The following is a 12,023-nucleotide window of genomic DNA, read 5'->3' on the forward strand; positions in this document are numbered from 1 at the left end:
CCCTGGTCACGGCTACTACATGATCTTCTAAGGTGAGCCGTGCATCAAGGAGGACTCCCAAGTTGCGAGCCCTATCTACGGGGGGTAAAGACTCACCCCCCATAGAAAGTGATGGAACGTTTTGAATGTCCTGGGATGCCGGAATGTACAGCCACTCAGTCTTGTCAGGGTTGAGTTGAAGTCTGTTTCTCCCCATCCAGACCCGAACCGCCTCCAGGCAACGGGACATCACAGCGAGGGCATCACTGGGGTGGTTTGGGGTCGAAATGAAAAGTTGGGTATCATCAGCATATTGATGATACCCAACTCCAAAACCACGAATGATCTCACCCAGCGGTTTCATGTAGATGTTGAACAGGAGAGGCGAGAGAACCGAACCCTGAGGAACTCCACAAACGAGAGACCTAGGGGCCGATCTCTGCCCCCCTGCCAACACCGACTGCGAACGTCCCAGGAGATAGGAGGAGAACCACCAAAGAACTGTGCCTCCCACTCCCAATCCCCTGAGACGCCGCAGCAGGATACCATGGTCGATGGTATCGAAAGCCGCCGAGAGGTCTAATAGGACCAGGACAGAGGAATATCCCCTATCCCGGGCCCTCCAGAGATCATTCACCAGAGCGACCAATGCCGTCTCCGTGCTGTACCCGGGCCTGAAACCCGATTGGTACGGGTCCAGATAATCCGCTTCATCCAGGACCAGAGGGAGCTGATGCGCCACCACACTCTCAACAACCTTCGCAAGAAAGCGAAGGTTGGAGACTGGACGAAAGTTGTTCAAGACTGCTGGGTCCAAGGCAGGCTTCTTGAGGAGAGGTCTCACCACCGCCTCCTTCAAGACGGTGGGGAAATTACCCTCACTCAAAGAAGCAGATATCACCGCCTGGAACCAGCCTCGTGTCCTCTCCCTGGCTGCATAAACCAGCCAGGAAGGGCACGGATCCAATAAACATGTGGTGGAGCTCAACCTCCCCATAATCCTGTCCACTTCATCAGGGGTCACAGAATCAAACTCCTCCCAGATAACATTGACAAGACCGCCCGTGTCCTGATCGTCAGACTCTGCCCAGCTGGAGTCCAAACCGGTCCGAATCCGAGCGATTTTATCCGACAGATGTTGACCAAACTCCTCGGCACGACCCTGCAAGGGATCCTCCCTCACCTCCTGATTAAGGAGGGAGCGAGTCACCCTAAACAGGGCGGCCGGGCGATTATCTGCGGACGCGATGACCTCAAACACAAGCCTTGGCTGGTTCCCAATCCTTGGCCAATCCTCTGTGCAAGCTCCAACCTTCTTTGGTCTCCCATCTTCACCACACCTTCAACCCCTTTGCTGCAGCCATCCCGTCTTGGTCCCTCCAACCTCCACTCAAGTAGCAGACAAAGAGGTAGCAGGTTAGGAAGAAGTTAGATTTAAGGAGAAGGTGGAGGGTTCATTTGGTGCCCCAAGTGGCAAGGAACATCCCACAATACTCCCATCCCTTATTTCCATAGTAGGGAGCCTTGTATCATGCATCTGCTCATGGCCACCATTTTGATTTTCCCCCCTGTTTATTATCTTACTGAATTTGGTTGTGTATACACAATATAGGCCAGAAACAAGTAACAAATCTGAAAACCTTGGTAGATTTCTGCATTTAAAGTGTGTTAACTGTTTTAGATCTGTATTGATGTTCAACTTTTAGTTAATCACTAAATGTGTCAGTGTTCTGATAGACGAGACCAAATAAATCAGAACTCTGAGGCTGATAGATTCCTCAAAGAACATGTTTATTGGTTACATAGTATTGGCACAGTCAAAAGTGAAACCAAGTCTGAAATCTTCTCCAAAGAGTTACACTATTACAAAGTTAAACTTCCTACCCCAGTGCTCTGCAATCAACTATGTTTCTCTATAGAATACTTCAGTGGGCTTTCTGCCAAGATGCTCAACCCCCCCCCAGCCTAACCAACAAAAATGACCTTGGTTCCCATGGGACATAGAATTGTTTAGACTAGTAGAAATCCTCTGCTCCCCCTCCCATTCATGTGGCAACCTTGAATTAGCAAGATGGCTGCAGCCAGGTTTGTTGTAGAGTTGACATAATGTTTTATTTTATTTATTTATTTTATTTATTTTAATTCCATTTATATCCCGCCCTTCTCCAAAGACTCAGGGCGGCTTACAAGCTTAGCAGTAGCCTTCATTCTATGTATATGCCTGCTTATTAGGGCTTTCATACACCCCCCAAGCGGCATTATTACAAAGTCAGCTTAATTGCCCCCAAGACTCTATATATGTGCATTCCTGGCTTTTCTTTAAACCTGCTAAGTTCGTACTGCAGTTTATATGGTCAAGAATCTAAATTGGAAAATTATTATGAAGAGTATTTTCAAATAATTCCTCTGTGTTTTAGAACCTGAAACTGGCCCTTGTTCCCACAGCCTAGATTTCTCTCACCTTGGATGTCAGGATGATTTGTCAAGAGAAGCAGTGCCCACATCATAGTAGCAAAGGTTGTGTCTACTCCAGCAGAAAAAAAATCAAAAATACACTGAGCCAGGTTGTCTTCATTGTAGGTAGAGTTGGGGTCATTCCTGCTCTGATGTTTAAAATGGAAAATGAAAATTGCAATAATTCTATGAAGGTTTCTTGTGATTATTTTTCCCTCTGTGCCATAAGTCACTAGAATAAATATACTCCTATGATTATATAGGAAAATCAATGCAGAAGAGTCACAATTAGACTGACAAATTTACACTAAAACACTATCTTAAAATAGCCAAGATCAAAGAGAGATTTGACTTTCAAAGAACTTGAATTCATTTCCTTTTATTTTATGGTTGGTTACCTCAGTAAATGCTTGCATGTGGAACAGTGATTATGGGTACCTACTAGGGGGAATCCCAAAAATTCACAACCAGGATTATCTCCATGCATTCTAATTTAAAGTTATGCTTAAAAGAGATGGGCATGACTGTTCAAACTGTAAGCTTTTGAGAATACTATGAAACACCATGAGAATTCTGAATGCATGCTAGATTCTTCTGAGTCATCATTAAGCTTTCACCAAATCAATGCAACATCATGAAGAATTCTGGGACAACTGACATAATACATGCTATCTGCCTATTTATGTAGCAACTTGAGAACAAACCACCATACATGTGGCAGTCAGTTGAGCTTGAAAAAAACATTTGATTGATAGCAGGAGATTCTATACCATTCCAAACAAATTGCTATGCAATCTGTTCTTAAAACCCTCCAGTGATAGAACATCCATAACCTCCGATGACAAAGCCACTCCACTGATTAATTGTTCTCACTGTCAGGAAATTTTTCCCTAGTTTTACATTGGATGTCTCTTTGATAAATTTTTATCCATTGCTTCTTGATCCCCTCTTCTTGGTGACAGCCCCTTAAATATTGGAAGACTGCTATCATCTTGTAGGGCAGATGGGCAGCATAAAAATTTAGTGAATAAATAATAATAAAAAAACTCATGTCACCCCAGTCCTTCTCTTCATTGAACTGAATATACCCAGTTCCTGCAACTGTTCTTTATGTTTTAGCCTCCAGTTCCCTAAGCATCTTTGTTACAATTTTCTGCACTTTTTCTAGGGTCGCAAGAGCTTTTTGCATCATGGCGACCAAAACTGGATGTAGTATTCCAAGTGTGGTCTCAGCAGTGCAGTATAAAGTGGCACTAACACTTCACATGCTCTTGATGCCAAGTTCCACATTGTTATCAAGTACCATATGATCTGTTTCTTTTCCATCCACTATGGTTCAACCAATCAACCTTGTTCTTTATACCCAATATGGACACTGTAACCAGAAACCTACGATTATAACACTCACAGGTGCTATTATATACTGATGATATCATGATAGAGAGTGAAAAATGAACCATCCTTAAACCATTCATAGAGAGTGGAACACCTGCCTTAATGGTTTAAGAATGGGGTCCAATATTAAGAAGACTGTAAATCTTCAATGTGGTGACCAGGCTAATAGTACACTCAAGACTGATGGTATATTTATTTATTTATTTTATTTATTTATTAAATTTCTATACCGCCCTTCTCCCAAAGGACTCAGGGTGGTGTACAGGGCAATAAAACACAAGATACAAAAATTAAAAATAAATTAAATTAATTTAGCCCCAACAATAAATAGTTAAAAAATAAACCCAAACCCTTAGTCCAGGCCGGCCTGTTCAAACAACCAAGTCTTCAGGTCACGGCGGAAAAAGCGAAGGTCGGGAGCCATCCGGAGCTCAACAGGGAGTTGATTCCAAAGGGCTGGCGTGCCCTCAGAGAATGCTCTCCCCCTGGGGGCCGCCAACTGGCAATCCCTGACCGACAGCACCCTGAGGAGGCCCTCTCTGTGGGAGCACACAGGATGAAGGGAAGTTGATGCTGGCAGCAGGTGCTCCCGTAGGTAATCCAGACCCATGCCATTTAGGGCTTTATAGGTCATCCCCAGCACCTTGAATCTCACCTGGAGGGCAACTGGAAGCCAATGCAGCTTGCAGAGCAAAGGTGTTACATGGGAGTATCGGGAAACCCCCATCACCACTCACGTGGCCACATTCTCCACCAGTTGAAGCCTTTGCGTGGTCCTCAAGGGCAGCCCCATGTAGAGGGCATTGCAGTAGTCTATCCGAGAGGTCACAAGCGCATGAGTGACTGTACGAAGGGCATCCCAGTCCAGATAGGGCCACAACTGGTGCACCAGGTGAACCTGGGCAAAAGCCCCCCTGGCCACAGCCCCTACGTGGTCTTCCAAACTGAGCTGTGAGTCAAGGAGGATACCCAAGTTGCGAGCCCTATCTACAGGGGTAACACCTCACCCCCCATAGTTAAAGATGGAATGAACTGAATTTCCCGAGATGCCGGTACGTACAACAACTCAGTCTTGTCGGGATTAAGCCAAAGCCTGTTCCTCCCCATCCAGACCCAGACTGCCTCCAGGCAACGGGACATCACATCGAGGGCATCACTGGGGTGGGTTGGGGTAGAGATAAAAAGCTGGGTATCATCAGTATACTGATGATACCCCACTCCAAAACCACGAATGATCTCCCCCAGCGGCTTCATATAGATGTTGAACAGGAGAGGCGAGAGGGCCGACCCCTGAGGGACTCCACAAACGAGAGGCCTCGAGGCTGACCTCTGCCCTCCTGCCAACACCAACTGCGAACGACCCAGGAGGTAGGAGGAGAACCACTGCAAAACGGTGCCACCCACTCCCAATCCCCTGAGGCGCCGCAGTAAGATACCATGGTCGATGGTATCAAAAGCCGCTGAGAGATCTAATAGGACTAGGACAGAGGAACAACCCCTGTCCCGAGCCCGCCAGAGATCATTCACCAGCGCGACCAATGCCGTCTCCGAGCTGTACCCGGGCCTGAAGCCCGATTGGTACGGGTCCAGGTAATCAGTTTCCTCCAGGAACAGAGTGAGCTCATGCACCACCACGCTCTCAACAACCTTCGCAAGAAAGCGAAGGTTGGAGACCGGACGATAGTTGTTCAAAATAGCCAGGTCCAGGGCATTTATTTACAATATAATTGTAAATAAAGTGACCCGGTGCAAAGTAACTTGAAATTGATAAATGTTGCTTCTAAAAAAAAAACAATCTTTTTCTGAAGACACTGAAACATTAAACATTAAAATATTGTTTCAAATTGTTTTACATTTTTACTGATAGACAAGGCGGTGAAAGTATCTGTCCTTTATCAAATATTTCAGGGAGAGTATTCATTTAAGTATGAATTAACCAAAGTCCCCGTTAATTCTTTTCCTTCTTAGTGGAATTTCTTTAGAAAAGGGGGAAAGGAGTGGAAGGCAAACATGACAGGATGACAAACACGAATTTCTATTTCCCTACACAAAGAACTGTCTAGATCTAGCAAGAGTCTGAGGTTGCAGAGGTACGATATATTTCTTATTTATTTAGAAGCAATCTGAATTTAGCAGGGGCTAAAGTCACAATAGGAATTGCATGAAAAAGAAGAAAAATCTAATGAAGACAATATCAGTAGCTCCCCCTGTTTACTTATAGCAAGGAATGTAATAATTCCTTGTTCATGTATTGAGCTATAATAAACCCATACCTTCTCCATTTGAAGAAGATAATGATCGATGAAATCTTGTGGCTCATGCAGAGATTGAAATTCTTTGTGTTTCTCTATTTCCTGCTTTGCAAAGGAGACAATCACATCCACAGCAGCCAGGGCGTTCTTGTGAGGGCCTGGGAGGTAGTTCATTAATCGTGGGAACACACTATACATCTAATAAAAAGGTAGGTGAAAAGTTTGTAGTTACTGGTAGTTCCCAACACAGTTAAAAGACTTTCAGCAGCTCACAATAATAGATAGCATTTAATAACCAAGCAAAAATATTACAAAAACATTAAAATATGGCAAACAATACATGGTATCAGACGTCAAAAGTTCTCCAGAAAAGTTTCCAAATACTTGTAGGAAACAAATAATATTAAAGGAAGATAAATTATTATAAAGCTATTATAAAATTATCTTATTGTCTCCAAAAGCCTGTTTACCTATGGCTAACTGATCTGCGATATAATAAATTAGTTCAACTGGATTCACATGCCAGGCTAAATAATAAATCAACGGCATGGGTTGGATTTTCCCATTCTACTAGCTTGTAAAGGAGTAAGTTTGAGTTAGCACCTCATGATAATCTTTTGGCTCAAAAAATGAGCATCCCTACTCAGAGAAATTCATATATTCCCAACCAAGGTAGGGGTTTTTTGCAAGATATTGAAGACCTGACTGATTCCAAAGACATTTGCATCAGGTGAGGGAGTCATTGCTTATCCTTGGGTGCTGGTGGGTTTGTGCATTTTAATCCTGCAACCCCCCTGAGCTACCTGTGTAAAATGAAAAGATGTAAATAATAATAATAATAATAATAATAATAATAATAATAATAATAATAATAATAATAATAATAATAATAACAATAATAATAATAATTTTATTTATATACCGCCCTTCTCCCGAAGGACTCAGGGCGGTGAACAGGGCAAGCATAAAAAATACAGAGTTACAAAAGTTAAAAAAGGATTAAATATATGCCCACTAAAAACAGTAAATACAAATATTAAAATAACAATAAAAACCCCACCCATCCCCCATCAGGCCAGGCCGGCTTGTTCAAATAAGAATGTCTTTAGATCGCGACGGAAGGAGCGAAGATCGGGCGCCATCCGGAGCTCAACCGGTAACTGATTCCAGATGTACATAATGATAAACAAGATTTACTTCAGAGTTGAAGTGATCACCTGCTCCAAGTGTAATTGGACAGATAGCAGGTTCAAACTCTTGGCTAACTGAATAAAAGCACAAGTACAACTGGTCAAAGTTACTACGGATTCGAAAAAAGTTACCTATTGTTCTATCCCCAGAGCATTTACTGCTTGGCAGGAGACAGTTAATTTCTTTCTCTTTAGCTAGTTATGTGTAAAGTTTAGCAATCCTGACCTTCCTGGCCAAAATAGGTGCAGCGCCCGATCTCCGCTCCTTCCGGCGCGACCTTAAAACCCATCTCTTTAAACAAGCGGGCCTGGCCTAATGGGACGGGGTGGGATTTTTATTATGACTTCAATTTTAAATTTGAATTATTTATGGGCATTGTTTAATCATGTTTTAATAATTTTAATTTTTGTATCCAATTTTTATGTATTGCCCTGTTCACCGCCCTGAGTCTCTTGAGAGAAGGGCGGTATATAAATTAAATTAATAAATAAATAATAAATAAATGTTCCCTTCAGAAGGAAGTGTTCAGGGAATGACTTCCGGTGGCTCCGCGGCGCCGGAGACAGCCTTCCCGGGCTGCCCGCGGCTCAGCTGTGTGATTTTTCGCCCGAAACAGCGCCGATCAGCTGTTCGGGCGAATTTGAAGCCCCCTCCTCGGGAGAAGAGGAGGGGGTGAGCCCCCAGGTAGGGGTCGAGTTCTCCGGGGCCGCCTGAGCTTGGAGCTCGGGCGGCTGAAGGACTGAACTCCCAAGTAGCCTGGGCTGCTCCCAGCTAGCTAGCGTCTCTGCTCCGGACTTTATGGAGCAGAGCCAGGCGTCTGCGACCATCCCTGCTTGAAGGAGAGACTATGAAAGGAAAAGAGCAGGCAGAGCAGTACAAGAGGGAAAGATGAAGAGATGAAGAGGATTATTTTATTTTACTCTCAAGCTTGATGGACTTTGCTTAAAACTTAAAGTGAAAGTGCGTCACAATTGTAAGTAAAAGATGGCGGCTAAACCTCCCCCTAGAACTTTTCGGAGTGCTGGAAATTCTCCGGTGCAACAACAATCATTACTGCAGGCGTTGCATTCTCCTGATGTATTGACATCGAAGGATCTTGAAAAACATACCCAGTTAATTTTGGAGTCAATGGGTGTTAAATTTGTACAGATGGAGGAGAAATTGGAGAAATTGGAGCAGAGAATGGAAGAAAGGATGGAGCAGAAACTTAGAGAGATGAAGGTAGACATTTTGTCCTCAGTGCATAAAGTAGCTAAATGTGTGGAGGTGCTGGATGACCAAGTGGAAGACTTGACCCAAAAGAATGCTATATTAGAAGCAAAAGTATTGGAAATTGAAGATTTAAAAGACAAAATGGATAGCGAACAGAGTCTGGCTCAATTTTACCAGATGCAGTTTGCTGTTAGAATTAGAGGCCTAAAAGAGAATATTAAAGAAGATTTAAAGCAGCTGGTTTCTGAGGCTTTTTGTTCTAAACCAGCCCTCTTCTCGCACCCCTAATCAAAGGAAGAGTCTGGAAAGCGTCCAAGATCAAAAGGCTTCTGCCAAGTTTTAATTACACTGTTACAAAAATACAAGAGCTTGACTTCTCAAAGAAAAAGTTGCTTTCAGCAACTAGCCCCTCCCCAAACACTTCTTTTATAGAGAGCTCAGGGCGTGGTCTCCCTGTGCCTCCTCCCGAGGAGTCCCATAGCCTTCCTTTGTTTGTCCCTGCTCGTCTGCCTCCTGCGTCGGGCGTCCTTGAACAGGGCCAGCTGTGGGTCATCATCCTCCGCACTCTCGGGCTCACACAGCTGAGAAGAGGTTCCCGGCTGAGGACTCTGCAAAGTCTCCAAATCATCATCAGCCGGTTCGTTTCCCTCCTCCCCCACATCTGAGTCCTCCGATACATCGGACCCGGCTGTCGGGCCCACAGGCTGGCCCTGAGTCACAACACTATCCCGCACCGCAGGGCCCTTCCCCCGGGTCTGCCGATCCGGATGCGGTCGGGATGGGAACTGTTCGTGAAAAGCAGTCACCAACGCAGGGGCATGAACGGCGGTCGCGTCTTCCCATGTGAAGTCCTCCGGCCCGTACCCTTTCCACTCGATCAGGTACTGGAAGCGACCTTTCAGCCAGCGGGAATCCCTGATGCTGGCGACCTCGTACTCGGGGGTGCTGTCGCCATCACGAGGTCCTGATGGGGGAGGTTCCGCTTGGCGAAGTGGACAAGCCGGTTGTTCGGGGACCAACAAGGACCGATGGAAGACGGGGTGCACGCGCAGGGAACGTGGCAGAGTTAAACGATAGGCGACCGGGTTGATGACGGCCTCGACTGGGAACGGTCCAAGGTAACGGTGGTCCAGCTTCCTCGCCGGCCGAGTGGATGGTAGGTTCCTGGTGGACAGCCAGACCCGATCCCCCACCGATAATGGAGGCGTATCCCTTCTCGACCGATCGGCGAACCTCTTGTAGTCGGCCTTGGCCTTCTCCAGCTGCCGTCGCACCAACCGATGGATCGCCTGTAACTCCGCCATGAATTCGTTCGCTGCCGGCTCCGGTGAGTCCACGGGAGAAAGGGGGAAAAACCGAGGGTGATAACCCACATTGGCCAAGAACGGTGTCATCTGCGTGGAGGTGTGCTGCGAGTTGTTAAAGGCAAACTCGGCTATGGCCAAATAGTCCACCCAATTGTCCTGCTGCAGGTTAACGTAGCAGCGCAGATACTGCTCCAAAATGCCGATGACCTTCTCGGTACCCCCGTCGGTCTGAGGATGATGCGCGGACGAGAGGCAAACCTTAATGTCCAACGCCCGCATCAACTCCTGCCAGAAGCGGGCTGTAAACTGGGCCCCCCTATCGGAGACGACTCTATCGGGAAGGCCGTGCAGCCGGAACACCTGTTGGATGAACATGCGACTAGTGGCGCGAGCTGACGGTAAGCCGCGACAGGGGATGAAGTGCGCCATCTTGGTCAACATGTCCACCACCACAAACACTGTCGTGAAGCCGGAGGATGGGGGTAGATCCGTCAGAAAGTCCATGGACACAGCCCCCCAGGGTCTCTTGGGCGTTGGCAAAGGCTGCAGTAAACCAGGCGGGGCCCCTGTCGCTGACTTGGCCTGCCTGCATGGGACGCAGGAGGTGACATAAGACTGGACATCGTGTCGGACTCGGGGCCACCAGAATGTACGGGAGACCAGGTTCAGAGTCTTGAACAGGCCAAAATGCCCCGCAGCCGGGTTATCATGACATTGGCTGAGGACGAGTCCCCTGAGTGGCCCTCCTGGAACATAGAGCCGGTCACGATAATACAGGAGTCCATCCGTGACCGACCAAGGCGAATCTGGCCCCACCTCTTCCTTCCGCTGAGCCACCCACGCCTCCTGCTGCTGCGCCTCCCGGATCCGAGCCCGTATATCCACCGGCTCCCGCACCGCAGCAAAAGACTCGACGGGGATCACGGTCCTGGGCGGAAGCTTGTCTTCCACTCGGGTGTACTCGGGCTTCCTGGACAGAGCATCCGCTCTCTGGTTGTGCCCGCTTGGTATGTACCGCACCCGGAAGTCAAACCTCGCAAAGAAGAGGGACCACCGGATCTGGCGTTGGTTCAAATTCCGAGCGGTCTGCAGGCTTTCCAGATTCTTGTGGTCCGTCCGGACCTCGATTTGATGCCGCGCCCCCTCCAGATGATGCCTCCAAGCCTCGAACGCCGCCTTGATGGCCAGCAGCTCCTTCTCCCAGATGGTATAGTTGCGCTCCGAGGGATTCAATTTCCGTGAGTGATACGCGCAAGGGAAAAGGGTACCGTTGGGCGTCGCTGCCTGAAGTAACACGGCCCCAATGGCAATGTCGGAGGCGTCCGCCTCCACGACAAACGGCCGTTGCGGGTCAGGATGCTTCAAGATGGGCTCCTTCATGAAGGCGTCCTTCAGAGCTTGGAACGCCTGTTGTTCGGGGGCGTTCCACTGGAACCGAGTCTTCTTCTGCAGGAGCCGGGTGAGGGGGGCTGTCAAGGCAGCAAAGCCAGGGATGAATGTCCGATAGTAGTTGGCAAATCCAAGAAGTCGCTGAATATCCTTCACGCGACGCGGGGGTTGCCAACTCTGCAATGACTCAACTTTACTCGGTTCCATGGCGATGCCCTCAGGAGAAATGCGGTGACCCAGGAAATCAATGGTCACCTGGTAGAACTGGCACTTCTCCAACTTGGCAAACAGCCGATGATTCCGGAGGCGCTGCAGGACCTGACGGAGATGCTGATGATGCGCTTCACGCGACGGGGAGTAAATCAGGATGTCGTCCAGGTAAATCACAACAAACTGGTCCAACAGATCCCGAAAGACGTCATTCATAAAATGCTGAAACACAGCGGGGGCGTTGGTCAGGCCAAACGGCATCACCGTGTACTCGAAATGTCCATAGCGAGTACCAAACGCCGTCTTCCACTCATCACCCGGCCGAACCCTGACGAGGTTGTAAGCTCCACGCAGGTCCAGTTTCGTGAAGATCTTAGCCTCCCGGAGTCGGTCCAAGAGCTCGGGGATGAGGGGCAGCGGGTAGCGGTTACGCACCGTGATAGCGTTGAGTTTCCGGTAGTCACAGCAAAGCCGTAACTCGCCCGACTTCTTTTTGACGAAGAGCACGGGCGCAGACACTGGCGAGGACGAGGGCCGGATGAAACCACGAGCCAAGTTCTTCGTCAGGAAGTCCCGCAATGCAGCCAACTCGGGCTCCGACATGGAGTACAAACGCCCCACTGGGAGAGGCGCA

At 47.6% G+C, this 12,023-nt stretch overlaps 1 protein-coding gene across 1 annotated transcript in view; it reads right to left on the minus strand.

The window, feature by feature from the left end:
* The window catches only part of LOC310641160 (cytochrome P450 2J2-like), a gene marked incomplete at both ends in the record, with an annotated part of 36,418 nt that overhangs the window by 7,417 nt on the left and 16,978 nt on the right, over positions 1-12,023 (minus strand). Inside the window, 2 exons of the mRNA XM_083363990.1 lie at positions 2,441-2,582; positions 6,102-6,278. Of these exons, the coding sequence (XP_083220116.1) occupies positions 2,441-2,582; positions 6,102-6,278 (319 nt within the window). The remainder of the gene's footprint in view (positions 1-2,440; positions 2,583-6,101; positions 6,279-12,023) is intronic.

This window comes from Vipera ursinii, assembly GCF_947247035.1.
Source record: "Vipera ursinii genome assembly, chromosome: 5".
Taxonomy (NCBI): domain Eukaryota; kingdom Metazoa; phylum Chordata; class Lepidosauria; order Squamata; family Viperidae; genus Vipera; species Vipera ursinii.